At 51.1% G+C, this 17,856-nt stretch overlaps 1 protein-coding gene across 3 annotated transcripts in view; it reads left to right on the forward strand.

Moving 5' to 3' along the window:
• STK32B (serine/threonine kinase 32B) overlaps positions 1-12,878 on the forward strand; it is a 307,925-nt gene extending 295,047 nt beyond the window's left edge. For all 3 annotated transcript variants that reach the window (XM_010975336.3, XM_031437500.2, XM_031437504.2), the window contains one exon: positions 11,012-12,878. In XM_010975336.3, the coding sequence (XP_010973638.2) occupies positions 11,012-11,150 (139 nt within the window). In that variant the 3' untranslated portion in view covers positions 11,151-12,878. The remainder of the gene's footprint in view (positions 1-11,011) is intronic.
• The last annotated feature ends 4,978 nt before the right edge of the window (positions 12,879-17,856 follow it).

Here is a 17,856-nt window from a genome sequence, read left to right on the forward strand (position 1 = left end):
TTATTTGTGCCATCAAAGGCCAGGCTGTGTTTCAGTGGCTTCTTGATTTTACCAGAGTCTGTGCCACTTGCAAAGAACTCTGACACCCTTCTTAGCTCATCAGCGACCCTTAGGAATAGAAGGAAGGGGTTACGCTCACTTTTCCCAGGTTAATCTGTAAAATGGGGAGAACCTTTCCTACTGGCTTTTTCCGCCAACTCCCAGAATCCAGCTTCTGAAATCAAGCCCAGCACATTTACGTTCCCTCCAGTCTCCGAGATTCCAGGTGTGGTGCAGACCTCAGTTTTAGAGGTGAAGGTAAACAGGGCCGACAGCTAACAGTTGAGAGCACCTTCTGTGTGCTGGGCGTCGGGGCGTCGCCTCACCCAACTCTCATCACTGGTCTATGGGAAGGTGTCTTCATGCCCATTTTGCAGTCTGGGAAACTGATTTCGAAAAAAAAAACAAAACTCTGACTGCAGTGGTGTCTCCCAGGCAGGCAGGAGGGAGAGGCCAGGCTGCCTTCTGGAAACCCTGATACGCAAAGCCAGGCTGCTTTTCCCAAGTAGCTGAAAAGGGCCGGGGAAAATCAGCTCAGTCACCCGGAACAGCAGGAAGAATTTCAGCCCCAGGTGGACGTGGCCTCGTGAAAATTCTAGCTCCATGAAAACTCTAAATCAAATCACACGGGAATCAGGATCCTCTGTCAATGCCTCTCGGGTCTCAATCAAAGGAAATGGCAGCCAGGTTAAAAAGCAGGCTGATTCTGACATACTCATCTTGGCCAACAAAAGACACAGAAAATAAAATGCTGCTGGTTTTCAGTAGACTGAGGGAGACATGCAGACCCTGACAGGTCACCCCGAGTGGATGCAACCCTGTTTGTCTAAGAAGCACCTGCTGTCATTGGCCTGTCAGGCTTACATCACTGAAAGGCCCATCTTTGTTTCCCTTCAGTTTTCTCTAGCAAAAAAGAGGGACCGTGATTTTTTATGTGAGTATTTATAGGCCTTCCTAAGTCCTCTGTGAAATGAGGCTGTGTGCAAATTTGAACATTATACGTAGGATCTAACGGTCTGTTTTGGAGGGTGGTGGTCGTGGTCTGATTTTCTCCCTGTTACATATAAAACTCATTGCTTGCCAGTTAAATGAAATAGGGCTGTCTTTTTTCAGTATATTGAAAACCTGTTACATGCCATCCGCTCTGCTTGGAGCTTTATATACAGTTACATTTTATCTAAAGTAAATCCTCTCTACTACGTTGATTTGTAAGTATTAACTTCTGCAGAGAAGAAGTCGTTTGCCTGAGGCCACCAGTCGGTGTTTTATTAACAGCAGGGATTCCACCCCACGCTAGGGGGTTCTCCAGCCCATGTTCTGTCTACTGTACCACTCCGACTCTCGATTTTAGCTTTGTCCCAACCTAGAGCCTTTTATTCAATTATCCAAGTGAAGTGAACAAATGGTATTTCTAGAAATGTGTGTAAAAAGTGGAAGATAAACAGTATGATGCCCTGAAATAAGTGCTTAGGGACAATTGGTGACTTCTCTTCTGGTCCTTAACGTGGATTTCCACTGCTTAGTCCAGCTGTAATCTTACTTACACCCAGGCTTCTTATGAGAAAGCCTTGGGTTCTCTGCCGGAGACTCCCCTGTTGCGGGGTGCTTTGTGTCCCCCCGAAGGGTATGTTGAAGTCCTAACCTTCAGTACCTATGAGTGTGCCCCATTTGGAAATAGAGTCTTTCCAACAGTAATGAAGTTAAGATGATGTCACACTGCATTAGGGTGGACCCTAAATCCAATTACTGGTGTCTTTGTAAGGAGAGGGAGGTTGACAGACAGACCAAGGGAAGAGGGCCATGTGAGGATGGAGGCAGAGGTCGGGGTGACGCTGCCAAAAACCAAGGGACACCAAGGATTGCAGGCCACCACCAGAAACAGGGAAAGGCCGATAAGGTTGTCTCCCCAGAGCCCTGCTGACACCTTGGTCTCAGACTTCCAGCCTTCAGAAGCACGAGAGAATAAGTTTCTGTGGTTTTAAGCCACCTGGTTGGTGGTACTTCGTCAGGTGGCCCTGGGAAGTGAAGACGCCTGCCAGGGACCAGTGAGTGGTCCACGCGCCGGGAGACTGGCCGTGCTGGCGCTTCATCCAGCTCTTGATTTTGCTCAAATTTTAACCAAAGTGTAAGCCTGCCTATCGTTCTCAGAAAAGCTATTTTACAAATAAATAATGCAAAACAAAATTATACTCATTTTCAAAGTATTGACGATTGCTACATAAATACATTAGTGGCAGTTTAATGAACTGAGTGATAATGTGCTTGTACCCCATTGCTCACATATACATATACATGGGGACGGTCTCCGACTTAACGATGGCTGACTCATGATTTCTTTGACTTTATGATGGTGTGAAACGATACGCATTCAGTAGAAACCGTATTTCGAATTTCGGCTTTCGGTCCGTACCCAGGCTGACCATGCGGTCCAGCACTCCCGTGGTGCTGCGTCGGGGTTGCGGGTGTCACCAGTCAGCCACGCGGTCAGGAGGGGAAACAACCAGGGCACCTACCCGGAAACCACTCTGCTCTCTCACTTTCAGGACAATAGTCAATACATTACATGAGGTATTTCAACACTTAATTACAAAATAGGCTCTGTGTTACATGATTTTGTCCAAGTAGAACTGATGCAGGCGTTCTTTCTGAGCACATTTAAGGTAGGCTAAGCTAAGCCGTGATACTCAATGGGTTAGGTGTGTTAAATGCATTTTCAACTTAGAATATTTTTAGCTTACAAGAGGTTTATCGGGGGTGTGTGTGTGTGTGTGTGTAACGTACACCTGCGTCCTGTGGCTTAATCTGCACAAGCTGTGGCTCTAGGGGTCTGGAGAGACAGATACCAGCGTAAATAGTGAGCCCCTGAGACTGTCATGGCTGCAGGGATGGAAACGACAAGCGTACAGCCTCAGTGACATGAGAGCTTACTGGGGGGCTCGTGCACCCACAGGAAGTGCTGGGGTGCGATGTGGCCCCAGAGTGCCTGGGCCCCGGGCTGGAAACCTTCCTTCCTTCTTTCTCCTGGCATGTCTTTCTTCCCTGCTCACCAGAGTCATTTTCTTTTACTGAAAACCAGTTCTTTCTACGCAGTGGAAGATGTGGGTACTGAGAGCTCCAGAGTCGACCCGCTTTGCCACTAACTCAAGAAAGTAGATAAAACAGGAAAAGACAAGAAGGGGAATGTTTTCCTGATCTCAAATTCAAGTATCCCAGGAAATGGCTCTGATTGGTCCAGCTTGGGTCATGTGCTTTTCCCTGGACCAATCAAATCTGGCTATTGGAGAACTCAGGTGCTGCTTGGGTCATGTGCCTGTCATTAGACCAATCAGTAGCTATGAGAAGGAGATAAGGTTTATAAAAACACTGAAAAGGCAATATAATGACAGTCCACTCCCCTCCACTTGGAAAGTGAGGGTGAGGACGTAAGTAACTAGAGTCCAGGAGAGGGAGTGGCAGAAGCTGAGGGCAGGGGGAGGCTAATAAGGAAAAGGCAGGTGGTCCCTCTTGGCTTCCTGTCTGACCTCTCTTCCTCTGGGCAGGTGGACCATGGTATCAGTACGGGGATGGGCACGGGGGACAGGGAGGGCTACCTGCCCAGGTGTGGAGGTACCAGCGCCGAAGTGGACTCTGACTCAGGCCCCTTGGCCGTCAAAGAGCTCACTCCAATCTGCAGCCACAGGGTTTCCCCATGGATCTCTCTGGCCCAGAACTGGCCTGAGGCCATTATTCACCAACAGACCAGTGTCTGGACCTCCACACTCCCCTCTCTGAGCCTAAATAGGCACAAACGTCCCAGTGCTGGTGGCTCACAATAGCCAAGGTTTGTTTCCTGTTCACACTGTGTGTCCACAGGTCAGCCAGGGGGCGCTGCCCCCCCCCACCCCCCTCCTCTCTCCAGGACCCAGACTGAAGGAGCATCTCTGGAACACCGCAGTGACCGTGACAGAGGGAACGAGACCTCAGGAGAACCTTGCAGGGGCAGTGCTCCAGCCTGATGGCAGCACTTCCGTTCACTCATTGGCCAAAGCTGGTCCCATGGTTCCACCTAGTCCTGGGGAGCCAGGAAGCGTGGTCTTGCCGGGTGCCCACGGAGGGGCACATCAGAATGTGTGGTGAACACCTTTAGTGACGACCCACCCATCAGGCCCCCACTCTCATGAGTGAGGGCCCAGCAAGCCTCATCCTTCGCCCAGACAGAAAAGGCCTCACCTCTGCTTCTAGAGAGAAGTCTGCCCGTGCGGGCGGGAGGCACACTGAGCTGGGGAAGCAGGGAAAGCCAAGCCCCCCATTTGGGTCTGACTCCCTTCACAAAGGCTGTGTGACCTACCACCATTACTCACCCTCTTTCGCCCTGAGGATGGGCGTTGTTACTTTCCATCTGGAAGGGTGGGCGTACGTATTAAGTGAGGAGGTGCTGAGTGGGAACGCAGTCCATAAAGCTCAGCCGCCGTCGCTCAGAAACCTGGGGCTGCCGGCTCTCCTGTTTTGCAGAGCTCATCTGTTTGCACACGGGTGTAGGAGGGAGAGGAGCGCTCAGTGAGATAACCCTCTGCGGTTTGCTGTATCGCACCGTGGTGGAGCCAAGCCCACCCGGAGAGTCCCCTCGGCTAGGTTTCCTTCCAGGCAACAGCAGATAAAACAGACAGAACTGGAATGCTCCTGGCCAAAGGCTGTAACTGAGTGTGTGAGATAAGTGTTGCGTACAACGTGATCTCCCAGTAAGTGATGAGGCTCGAAAGTGGAACAGCCCGTCATCCTGTGTCTCGACTTAAGGAGGAGACATCTCACGGGAGACGAGGAAGCTGTCGTGTCGGTCAGAGCTGCAGAAGAAACGCTCCAAGGGCATTTGGCTTACAAAGCTGCGGGTATAAGGGCGTTATAGAGGTTTGTACGGTACACTGGGGCTTCAGCGAAGGCAAGGTGCTCCCACCTGGAGGCTGAAAGAGACGAGGAGAGGGAGGCCATCCAAGGAGGCTACCTTATCGGAGCAGGAACCTTCCAGCGTTCCCAGCAGCTCAGGCCAACAGTGCGAGGAGGAGGCTGCGGACTTGCTGCCCAAACTTGACCGCTCTTGCTCCTGATTTCTACCAAGACGCCCAGCTGGGAGCCCAAGGGCTTGGGAGCCCTTGATATGATTCCTACAAGTCAGACTCCCAGGCAGGGGAGCAGGCGGAGAGCGGCGGAGAGCCGACCTGGGGAACAGTGGAAGATGGTCAGCTCAGGGGCCTTCTAAGAATTGAAGGAGTGTCCCTTGAGAGAGGAATTAGAATCATCTGAATAATTACGGGAAGCACACCGAAGGCCAGTGGGGAGGAGCTGTCGGGCAGCAGATTTCTCAGTCCCAATTCTATATGAAGGAGAACTTTCTAAGGATGTGAGCAGTTCCCACATGAAGGGGGCTGTCTTGGGAGGTGGGCAGTGGGTTTTGGGTCAAGACGCTGTGGTGCCAGAGAAGGGATTCTTGCAGTGTACGAACAGGTAGAGCGGGGGACCGTTGGCTTTCTTCTCTTCAATATCCAACCCCCATCCCCAGCCAGACAACCATCGCTCCATTTGGTGTGTGCCCTTCCAGAACTTCCCGGTAATTTCAACTCTGGTTTTTTATGGACCATAGAGAGGCAGTATACATAGCAGCTAAGAGCACAGCCTCTGGTTTTGAATCCTAATCCATGCTCGCTTTGTGACCTCGGACCTCACACTAGTGCCTCAGTTTCCTCATCTGTAGTATGGGGTGTTAAAACCTACTTTAGCGGGTTGCTGTCAGGACCGTTGAGTCACCAGGTGTTAAGCACTTAGCAGCCCCTGCTCCGTGGTCAGTCAGCACTGCCCAGGTGTTTGCCAGTAGTGGTAGCTACGTACGCGGCTGGCACACCAGTGGGGTATGATGGCAATTAAGTGCCGTGTCAGATATCAGCTTGCCTTAACTTTTTAACCAACACACATGCACAGGTACACACCAAATAACAACCCATCCCACCTCCCTTAGCCACAAGAGAAAAGCTCCCTGAGTGTTGACTCACGTAATCTGTCATCCACAAGGGCTGTGAGCTCTCCAGTTCCACCAGTGGTCACCCAGTTTCTGCCCAGCGCGGACACCTGTTACCGCATTTCACTGGGGCCGGCATCCTTTCCCCTCAGTGGGCTGAGACAGAGTCTGCCAAGCTGTGCAGACATGCTGCCAATGAGCGGTGGACACGTGCCTGGGCATTCACCCCTGCTCTCATCTGCCCATCCTTCCAGCACACTGTGGCTGTGCATCTGCTCAAGGCTGGCCGCCGGGCTGGCTGCCATGAAGCCGGAGACAACACACTGTGGCCCTAGCCCAGAGGAGGAGAGACCAGTAACCAGGCCAGAGACCTAGTTCCAGTCTTCAGTTCCATGCCCTGGCCTTCCCTGGCTTGCAGACCCCTGTGGACCCCGCCGTGACCTGTGGGGCTGGATTCCCGCCCCCTGAGCCTCTTGTCCTGTCTCACCCACTTCTGGCTCGGCCACTTCATGTCTACCCCATTCTAGTACCCTTCACTCCGCAGGATCTTATGCCTTGATTTTCTGCAGAATCATCTCTGGTAGCCTCCTTGTTGGGAGATGTTCATCAGAACTATGGCAGGAAGTTAAGCTTTACTTCCTGATCCTCAGTTTCTCCATCTGTGGAATGGGAGTACCTCCACACTGATCAACATCCTAAAGATGGCTGCCCTTCATAAGGTGAAGGTGCCTGTCACAAGGCCCCTGGATACCGCGTCTTAGTTCATCTTCTCCTTTAAGAAGGTGATGCTGGGGCCATGAGGTGGCTGAGGAAAGAGAGGCTTCAAGAAGTTGTGTGAGTTCCCCCAGACCACTCAGCCAGTGACGGCAAAGCTGGGGTCCTGAATGAATCCCAGATGACTCCAAAGCCTGCATTTCCCCACAGGCCACAGTGTCACTCAGTGATGCCACCCAGCTCAGGAGATGCACAAGGAAGAACCAGTGAAGTGATCTGAATAGGTGTGAAAGCTTGAAATGTTTTCCTTTCGTAAAGCACGCAGCACAAAGGAAAGCTGGTCTGTCTCGTCCAGGAGGCCAGCCTTCACCTCCAGATTGATGGCTACAGATCGATGTCAGAGTTAAACTGACTCCATCCTCGGTGTGTGAAATAGCTTGTTTGAAATTCGTTTGACTGCTCACCGTTTTGTTTTATTCCTGTGTCGTGCTTGGCCTTTGCAAGTGCCTCCAGCCCGATTTATTAGGAATTTTAATGCGCCCTGCTCTCCTTGATGGGGCTCTCCATCACAGGGCGCTTCCTCCCGATGTCTAGTGCCTGAGTTCGGGAGGGTGAGCGTGTTCACATCCGTCGCTCAGAATTCCCGTCACAGAGCTGACAACTAATTTGATAAGCTGGCCAAGCAGATTAAACGTCCCTGCCATCGGGGAGATAATGCGCCAATTTGCATCCGTAGGCTTGGGCTACGTCTAGTGAGATATGTAAAACCTTTTTCCATTTCCTCCTGAATTATAGATAACTGGGCTCTGGGCGAGTCACGGAAGTGAGCTCTTGGGGCCAACCATATGGCTTCATAGCATTGTCTGGGTGTTTGTGTTCCTGTCTGAGCAAAATGAGCCTTTCTGATCCCTTCAGAGAGTTTAAAAGTCATTCCATCCTCTCTTCCTTCTAGGAAATGATTGAATGCCATAGGATTCAGTGGAAAGAGCAGGGGTCTTGGAGACAGACAGCCCTGGGTTTGAACCCAGCCTCCCAGAGTGACAAGGCTAGTCGGTGGCAGATGCAGGGATAGGCCCAGACAGCCTGGCTCTAAGCTCAGGCCCTGAAGGCTGTGCCACACTGAGTCCTTCCTGCAGAGACTTCAGGACAGGGGATGTTCACTGTTTGCTCTCTGTCCTTCTTCCCAAACCTTCACGGTGAGCCTGGCACATAGAGCCCAGCACACAGATAGTGCTGGTGGAAAGGATGAGTGGAAGGGGAGGGGACGGATGGGGTGGGTGGGCACTGATCAGATGGCTGGGTAGAATGCTGGATGGAGGGATGGGAATAGATGGAAGAATGGATAGGCGGAAGGGTGGTGGGTGGATGATGGGTGGATGGGTGGATGGACAGTAGATGAATAGATGATAGCGGGGGATAGGTGTGCAGGTGGCTGGGTAAATAGGGGGTCTATGGAGGTGTGAATGATGGGTGGACAGTGAATAGGTGAAATGGATGGGTGAAGAGGTGAGTAAGTGGATAATCAGGTGACTGAGGAGTAGATGGGTGGGTGGAGGGAGGTACTGATGGTTGGTGGATAATGGATGAGGTCGATGGATGGTTGTGTGTATGGGAGGTGGGTGGGTGGATGAATGGATAATGGGTGCACGGGTGGGTGAGTAGGGATGGACAGGAGGGGTGGGGGTGGGACAAATGGTTGGACATATTGGAATGGATGGATGGATGGATGGGATAGATGAACGGCTGTGTCAGTGGATGAATACATGGATAGACAGATAGGAAATGGATGGATGGGGGCTGGATGTGAGTGGTTGGTGGGTGGCTGAGTGAGCTGATGTAGTGCGAAGAATGCTTTGGAGGCTCCCAGAACTAGATTAGAATCCAGTCTTCTAGACCTGTAGGTGGATAGGGGCTCCCTAGAGAGGTCCTTCCTTTTTGCTTCTGCCTCCTTGGCTCATGCTGAGCCGGGTGGTAAGTTATAAGGAGTCACTGCTCTCGGCCTCCAGTCCTCGTGGTCACGGTATTCCATGCACGACCCTCCGCAGAGGCGGGGAGACCCGAAACAGCTAGCTCTACTCTAAAATAGCTTTGGCCAAAAGGAGGAGCTGAAGTGGCTCAAACTATTGGCTCCAGAAAGGCCTCTGATCCACCCTGCAATATTCTTTGTGACTTTCCTGCCCTTACCTCACTCTGGTCCCTTCATTTCAAGTCTCCTCCTTCCCTCCAGCTACCCACATTCCATACCAATCCTTAAAGCCAGCTCAAATGCTGCCTCCTGCAGGAAGCCTTCCCAGATCTACACATCTATACAACATTTCAGAATCCATCTCTGCCTCACTGGGACTCCCTCATCTTTGCTCCACTCTTTATTATACAGCTTTTGAAACTCTATTTTGCGTTATCATCAGAGAAGAACAGAAGTCTAGAGATAGTCGTGCTATCTGTGCTGTGCTTGGGCTTTTAAAAGAAACCCGTGAAGGCATTCACCTTTATCTTGCAGTATACCCACAGAATTATGCAGCGCTACGGACTGTGAGCCAAACGCCAGCGTCCTGCTTTGGAAGTAAAAGCATTGCCCTTTCGCTCCCATAGGCTTCTTAGTCATTTGAGTTGTCCCTACTTTTGATTTGATTTTCTCTCCAGAGGTGCCAGAGAGAGTCCTTAGAATGGAAGGGAAGGAGTAAAGGGACAGGGGAACAAGATCCCCAGGCAGTCCCAGCCTTGCCTGGGGAGCCCCATACCTCCTCCCTCATCCCAGCCTCTCCCCGCCCCGCACGCTTGGTCCTCTGGATCCCTGCTCTCTCCTGGGTCCTAGCCCATCCTCTTCTAGGATGATGTATGTCATCTATTTTATCCACGGCCACGTTTCCCAGTTCCCCTACCCGGGCAGCTGCAAGCCTCAGAGGCAGAGGGACTGCACACCTCGGCCTAGTCCCTCTGAGTGGACAAAGGACATGGGCCAGTGGCCACCAAGTTCACTGTCTTACACTGTGTTGCTGCTGGTGTTTCAGCATCACCTGAAGGACTCGCTCAGATGCTGGCACAGTCCCAAACAGCAGACTTCCCCACCACGTGCATGCACGCGTGCACACAGGCACACACACACACAAGCATCCCCCCCGTGCACACGCACACACACACATGCATACACACAGCTGTGATCCATCCGAGGCCATGGACTGTGTTGTATGCATCTGGGGATCGTCCACGGCGCCCTGCACGTGACAAGCACACACGGATGTTTGTGGGGTAAAACGGCTCTTTCTTCTAAGCCAGGCAGTAGGCCTGCGCTCTGCTGAACAGAACTTACTAATGTAAAAGCACATTCCAGCTGAAACGCGTCTTTCAAAACAAGCAGAAACTGGAGAAATATTATTTATTTCTGGCCCTCGACTAGACATTTCATGCACACTCTGATTCCCCTCAGCCTCCTGCCAAGGGATGGACATCTTCCCCAACGTTAGGGAAACTGAGGCTCAGAAGCCCCTTGATCCCTGACCCGAGTGGCTGGTGCCGAGAGCCAGGGTTTCAGCTGAGTTCCTCCCATTTCTCAGACGCCTCACTGCCTCCTTAAACACTCAGTTTCAGTTTCTGCCTGCACCCTCCACATGCAGCTACAGCGGTGGGGGCACGGGGGGGCAGCGCAAGGCCTGACCTCGAGAACCAGAGGGAGAGGGGTGCTGACAGCTGCTGTCAGGTGGGAGGTGGCCAAGCGGCCGGCTGTTAGGAAACGCAGTGCTCAGACTCGTACTCCTTCAGCAGTTTGTCATGGGGTATTTTCTAACCTGGGGGCTCATTCTGTTTGGATATTTATTTGTGGGATAATTTGATTAGTGTCCGTCTGCCCCGTCAGCTCGATGAGCACAGAAAACCTGACTGTCTTGCTCTCCAGGGTTTCCTCTGCTCCCTGGCACGGTAGCTGGTCCTCAGTGTCATATGAACAGATGATGGGGGCGCACCCCTTTACCCGCTGGGAGAACTTAGGCAGATTACAAACATGATCGCCTAGACTTCACAAGCAGCCATGAGGTAGGAATGATTAGCTCCATTTTACAGATGGAGAAATCGAGGCTCCGTGTGTTAAGTGGCTCATCAGAGGCCGCTGAGCTGGGCGCCGACCCCAGCCTGCCTGGCTCCGGTCACAGGGTGTGCCTCCCCAGCCAGCGGGGGGCGTGGGCGGAGGGCTCCCCCGTCACTCTGCTTGGCCGGCCGTGTCCCTGGACGTCCCCGCTCTGCGTCGTTAACTCCGGGCTGTGCTGTGCTTGTTTGCAGGCTGAGGAGGCAGCAGGGCCAGGGCGGCCAGCTCTTGGACACAGAAGGCCGAGCTGGGAGCCAGGCCCAGGGCAAGCTCCAGGACGGGCGCAACAACAACATCCTCGCCCACGCCTGCTCCCGCGGCTGCAGCAGCTAAGCCGCCGCTGCAGCTCCCGGCAAGATGGCAGCATCTCTGCCCTGACCGCCCAAAGCCCCTCTCTGTGCCGTGATGGCCCTGTCTCACCCCCAGTAACATCAGATGCAGAGAGTCCTGAGCCTGGAGCTGGGGAGCCTGGATTCCGGTCCCAGCTGCCTGGCTGGTTCCCTGCACGACGGTGGACACCTTGCCCTTTCCGTGCCTCCATATGCCACATCTGCCAGAGGGGTGAACCAGCTCTCTGCCCCACCTCTGATCGCATGGTTATTGGAAGACTCCAGTTGGGTAGCAGACCTGCAAAACCTTTGACATGTGTACAATTGTTTACACATGCAAAATATAACCTTAATATTTGAAAGGCACTCCCATCTCCCAAAGCAATTAGACCATCACAACGTCGCAGTTCGGTCCATCCTGGCTCTTAAGACAGTACTTTTGAAAGCACAGCCCTTCAGCATCTGCTGTGTTTGCTCAGCCTGTGGGAACACCATTCCCCAGTCCTGGAGCAAAACTGGAAGTGTCTTCATTCGCATCCTCTGCCAGGCCAGTCTTTCTGACCTTCCAAGGTGGTGTGGCCTGCAGACCAGCCTGGTCCCCGAGGTCCTGGGGCAGCAGAGACACTGCTCCCCTGATGCACCTCCAATTTCAGCAGGTCTCCATTCCCGCCCCACTCCCACGCCCGGTGCTGGGGTGGCGGGACCATCAGTCAGTCTCAGAGAGTGTCATCAGAGTTCCTCCCAAAACGCATTCCCACAGCCGTCCCTGTCCACGTTTTCTTTTCTGGAAGGGTGAGAAGTCATCTCAGCACTGTCTCAAAGAGGACCTCCAGCTGCCATGAGCAAGGCAGCCCCGCGTGGATAAGCTTGGAAGCCCCGGCGGTTAGACAGTTTGCTCGAGGCGGACGGTGGGCTCACACAGAGCAAGCTACTTTATGGTCTGTTCAGGGAGCCCTTTGTCTGAATTGGGAGATGCTATCAGGGATAAAGCTTAGACTTGGAATCAGGACTGTGTTCAGAATCCAGCCCTGCTGTTTACGAACCAGAAGATCTCAGGCAAATCACGTAATTGAGTGTCTGTCTCCACGCTTTAAAACGGGGATCATGAAACTAGCTAACTAGGGTCCCGTGTGTTATGCACCCAGCAAATACTGCTCTGTGAACGGTAGCGGTTTTTCGTCAACATCGTCATCACCATCATTTGAAGAAACCTTCCTGTTTTACTCACTTGGTGAATCAGCTTTCTGTAGAAACAAGCCTGGTGTTTAAGATTCTTTGAACTCTCCTTCCTGGAGTCTCTGATGTCTGTACGTTCCTGTGAAAGTTCAACTCACATCATAAATCAACCCTAGGGACTCTCAGTGCCATCTCTTAGATTTCTTAAGAGACTTTTTAATGTGCCACTTGGTTTTATATTTTTATTTGAAAAAAGGAAAGAAATTATCATTATTCCTCCTTCAACCAAGGCTGTTTCTAGTTGGTGTTGCCCACATGTCTACTTGTCTTGCACACTTTTCATCCTTTGTTGCTGTTGGCACCATCCTGTCTCCTCCAGGAAATAACGGGGCTGCTTCTCTCTTCACTGTGACGCTGGCAGCACTTAGGATCCCTCAGTGGGCTGAGTTCATGCATCTGGGGGCAGGAGCTGGAAGTGGCCCAAGATGCTGGATTTCCTGGCTCTGTTCAAATCAGCCTTGTTCCTTGTTCAGAATAAACTATTTCTTGGACATTCCTTTTCACAACTTTGTTCTTATTCAGGGTTGGGTGGGATGGGCGATGTACCCTTAGAGTCAAGAATCAAGTGTAATGAAAAACATACAGACATGGGGCAGGGTCTAAGTCAGCGATGTGATTACTTTGCCCACAGAATAAAACCAAACTTGGCAATTCAAGGCTCTATGCAACTTGATCATAATTTGTTATTATCATTCTCATCATTATCACCATCATCACCATTATTGTCCTCCTCATCCTCATCATCACCGTCACCACCACCACCGTCATTATCATCATCACCATTATTGTCATCCTCATCCTCATCGCCATCATCACCACCACCACCATCATCATCATCATCACCACCATCATCATCATCATTATTTTACACTTGAAAAGATAACAATCTATTCAATAGAGGAAAATACAGAAAATTCTCCACCTAAGGAAAAACACTTAAAATTTCCTCAAGTTACCACTCAAGCCTTCATACAGCACACACATGGGTGCCGATGAACGGTAACTATACAGATGCCTTGACCTGCCGCCTCCCTTCTTTTACCCACCCAGCCCTCCCTACCTGAGCTGCCTTTCATCTCCCATCTCTACATGTCGAAATATGTGCCTCTCATGGGCCAATTCCACCTCTTCCATGAAGACTTCCGGGTTTCCTGGTAACCTTAGCCCAAGCCAGGTGGGATCTCCTCCATGTACTCGCTCATGCATTTTCTGTAAACTTCTCATGGTTCTGATTGCTGCCAACTGCACAGCAAGGTTACTTTTGCCCATGGCTTGCCCTCCTTGCCTCCAAACTCCTAAGAGAAGCCAGATCTTCACGTCTGTCTCCTCCTCCCACTCCTGTCTCCCAGTCCTAACGGTGCCTGGCTCATGAGGGGTAATCTATTTTGAATGAACTAGATGAGAGTGAGCCCAGCACAGAGCCTCTGAGTGGGTGAAACTTCCTTTTGGCAGGATCCCCTGTGGCCCCACCGCCACTCCCAGACCTTTTTTCTTTTCTGGTCTCAGTGATTTCCCAAAGGCTGCCTCTCCCCACCCACCAAAGAAGTGCCCAGTCCCCACCCACCCCCTTAAGAGCTATATCTCCTGAGTCCCAAGTTCCAAATGAGTTTTCCCTTCTCCTTCATCCAACCCCCATTCCCAGAGTGCATAGTCCTAGTCTTGTTGTCGAAAAAGCAATCTGATTAAAGAAATATGTACCCAAGCAAGAATCTGCATTAGGATTCGCCTTCTGATGTGGGATTCAGGTGCAACAAGAGAAGCTGGAAATTGGTGACATCAATAGGGCTTTCCTGTCTCCACCAAAATATATCTGGCTTCTCATGCCAGTAACTAAAAAGGGTTGACATTTGTAGTGATAGTAAACGCTAAGCTGCATGACCTGAGTAACTGCAGCGCACTTTCATGTTAGCCAGAAGGTCCCCGTCCCCACTGGCGGGGAAAAGTGGCGCCCCATGAAGCTGAGTGCCCACAGCTGTTGTCATTCTTCTGCTGTGTTGACCATCGTGGTTCCTGGCCACCATGAACGGTGACCCTTACCTCCAGGTGTCTGTCTCCACCCCTTTTTTTTCTCTCCAGCCATTAGGGACACAGCTTTGACTTGTTATAATCTCTTTTAATGGTGGATCCAACCCAGAGCTCTTGAGCTGCAGACAACTCAGTTCTTTCCTTTATGCCTCCTCCCTCACCTTCTCAAAGCACCTGAGCACGAGGTAGGGCTGGTCTTGGGAGGGTTCCATGCTGTGACACTGACCCTGGGGTCCCTGCCTCCTGATGCTTCCCAGCCTCCATGCCAGGACTTGCCTCTCAGCTTCCTTTAGGGACTCCGTCCATCAGAGTCACCTCTGCTCCAGTCATGGGTTGGTCCCCTTCCCCTTCCAGGGTCCTCGGCCTGCAAGCAGCCAGCACGCAGCCAGCACGCAGCCAGCACATGAGGCCTGCAGTGGCTTCCACGTGCCCAAGTCTCCAGTGATGGCTGGGAGGCTGCTCCCCTCTGGGTACACTGGTCCTCTCTGGAACGGGCACAAGCCCGCCCAGTCTGAGACTGGCCCAGCGAGAGTTGACTTTGGAGTGGGAGACCTGGCTTCAAATCACAGCCCCACCATGCACCACGTGGCCCCACTGGGAGGCTCTGAGCAAGTCCCCACATCTCTGAGTGTCAGTTCCCACAGCCATGAGCGGGGTCTGGTTAACTCCGTCTCTCTCTTTTCCACGGAGCAGTTATGAAGGTCAATTTCAGGGCTACACGTGAGTGCACATGTTAACGCGTGGGGCTCTGTGCAAAGCAAAGGAGCCGGAGCTCCTTACCAAGCGAGGCATCACTTCCCGCTTCAGGAAGCTTTATGTCCGAGTTGATCTCTACAGAAAGCAGTCTCCACCGCGTCCCCCTCCGTAAGCCCTCCATCCCTGCCCCTCCTCCCTCAGCCAACTTCAGGCTTCAGGTCAAACAGCTGCCAGTGACCTTCCCAGAAGCCACTGCAAAGGCCAGGCATGGAGGGAGCCCAGTGGGCAATGCCCAGCCTGCTCCTCCCCCTGGAGTCCCAAGAGGGGCCAGAGCTTAGAAGGAACAAGAGGGAGGGAAACTCCCTCATTCCGGGCCCGCTCTCTGCCAGGAAGGAACTTGGTACGGTTTCCGTTCTGTGGAGTGTGTACATTTTAGAGACGAGAAAGACTAACTTCTTAGATGACCTACAGTTTGCCTGGGGCCACCCAGATGCTTTGTGGGAGAGTCAAGATTTGAAACTTCTGCCAGGATCCAAATTTCATGAACTTCCTATTACATAATAGTGACCCCGCATTGTTGTCTTGGGGGCCCCCTTCCCGAATTGTCTCAGCATCACAAACCCAGCTCTTTAACGAAGCAGAGGGTGCTGCTTAACGAAAGCAGCTTTAAGGCAATTTCTCCACTCCCGCTCCCCCCATCCCTCCAAGCCAGGCTGGCGCCCTGTGTCCCTGCTCTATAGAGATCCTGGAGCCACCCTGCCCCTTGTCACTACAAGGAAACTCTGTCCTCCACCAGGAAAAGCACCTGAAAGAGAAACTTCTTGTGGGGACAGCAGCCAGCCTCCAGCTTTTAAGTGATGCTCCATGCTGTTTACCTGCTGCTGTGAACCGGATTTAAAAGACTTCCCAGTCCATTGGTTGCTTGTGGTCCCTTGCTCTAGAGGGGAGAGGGAGGGTGGTCAGAGGGGAGGAATCTCTGAATCAGGAGGTGGTGAGAAAGACTGCCCTGACCTTCTGTATCTCCCAAATGCAAAGGCCCAGAGAATGCATCACAATTGGTTGAGATACCAATTCATCCACCAGTGAAGAGTGGCCGGGGTGGGGGGTTCATGGAATAGCGTGACAATTATCCCAGAACCTTGTGGACAGGACTTAGTGACTCATGTCTAACAGACAGAATATGGAAATGGATGGACAGTATGCTACAGAGGAAAAACTTAACAGACACCACCTAACCCAGTGATCAAAGTTAACACCACCAGTAAAAAGTCATGTTGATGGCATGTGCCCACAGTTAGATGTGATGAGAGAGGCCCTACCTCTCTGCGGTGTGCTTCCCCCAAACCCACAACCCCAGTGGAGTCGTGGGAAAACATTGGACAAATCTCAACTCTAAGTTCCTGACCTGACTCAACAAATTATTAGAACCACGGAAGACATGGAAAACTGAATTTACAGATTACAAGGAGACTAAGGAGATATGACAACTAAATGAATGAGGCTTCTGGGTGGCCTCGTGGAACAGAGAGGAGACAGTAGTGGGAAAACTGGTGAAACCCAAATAAAGTCTAGAGTTTAGCTAATGGTAATGCACTAATGTTCATTTCTTAGCTTTGATAAATGTATTGTGGGTATGTAAGGGGTCAACACTGGGAGAGGTAAATGATTGATCTGTGGGAACTCTTCCATGCTGTCTTTGAAGTTCTTCTGTAAATCTAAAATTATTATAAAATGAAGAGGTTTTTAAAATTCTTTTTATTTTTTTGAAATTCTGTAGTGCTTTACAGTTTTCAAAAGTTGCACACATATGATTTCATATAATCCCATGATAATGCTTTATTTTTAATCCCCTACCCCTATATTGCCCCTCCCCACTTCCATTTCCCCATTAGTAACCACTAGTTTGTTCTATCTGTGAGTCTGCTTCTTTTTTGTTTTAGTCACTAGTTTGTTGTATTTTTTAGATTCCACATATACGTGATATCATACAGTGTTTGTCTTTCTCTGTCTGACTTATTTCACTTTGCTTAATGCCTTCCAGGTCCATCCACATTGCTGCAAATGACAAAATATCCTTGTTTATGGCTGAGTAGTATTCCAAAGTGTGTGTGTGTGTGTGTGTGTGTGTGTGTGTGTGTGTGTGTGTATCTCACATCTTTTTTATCCATTCATCTGTTGATGGACACTGAGGCTGCTTCCATACTTTGGCAACTGTAAATAACACTGCTATGAACATTGGGGTGCATGTATCTTAAAAAAATTTTTTTAAATATGTCTGCAGAAGAGCTGGATATCTGCCCTCCCAACACTGTTTCCCCAACCCCGACCCCAGCAGTAGCTGCATTTTTTTTCCAAGACCAAAATTGGAATCCTATTCTTGGAGGAGGGGCACTCTGTCTGTCTGTACCAGCCCTACAGGCTGAAGTCAAGCCACTGGCTGACAGACCCCATCCACAGGTCAAAGCCCATGTCAGCCTTCCTTTGTGGGGAAGCCAAGAGATCAAACAGCATCACACAGATCTGGCAGAAACCCACTGAGCCACCTCGACCATCAGTCTGGTCCTTTATTGACAAACCATAAGAACAGACCAGGACAAGCAAACCTTGGGGAAAAGCAGATCACGAGGAGCGGGGCAGGATTAGCACAGACAACTCTCCCCAAAGGAAATAGTTGGCTCAGGGGAGAGAAGAGAACTTTGGAAGATTGAATCCATATTCTCAGAGGGATCTGCGAAGATATTACAGCCATAAAA

This window comes from Camelus dromedarius, chromosome 1, assembly GCF_036321535.1.
Source record: "Camelus dromedarius isolate mCamDro1 chromosome 1, mCamDro1.pat, whole genome shotgun sequence".
NCBI lineage: Eukaryota > Metazoa > Chordata > Mammalia > Artiodactyla > Camelidae > Camelus > Camelus dromedarius.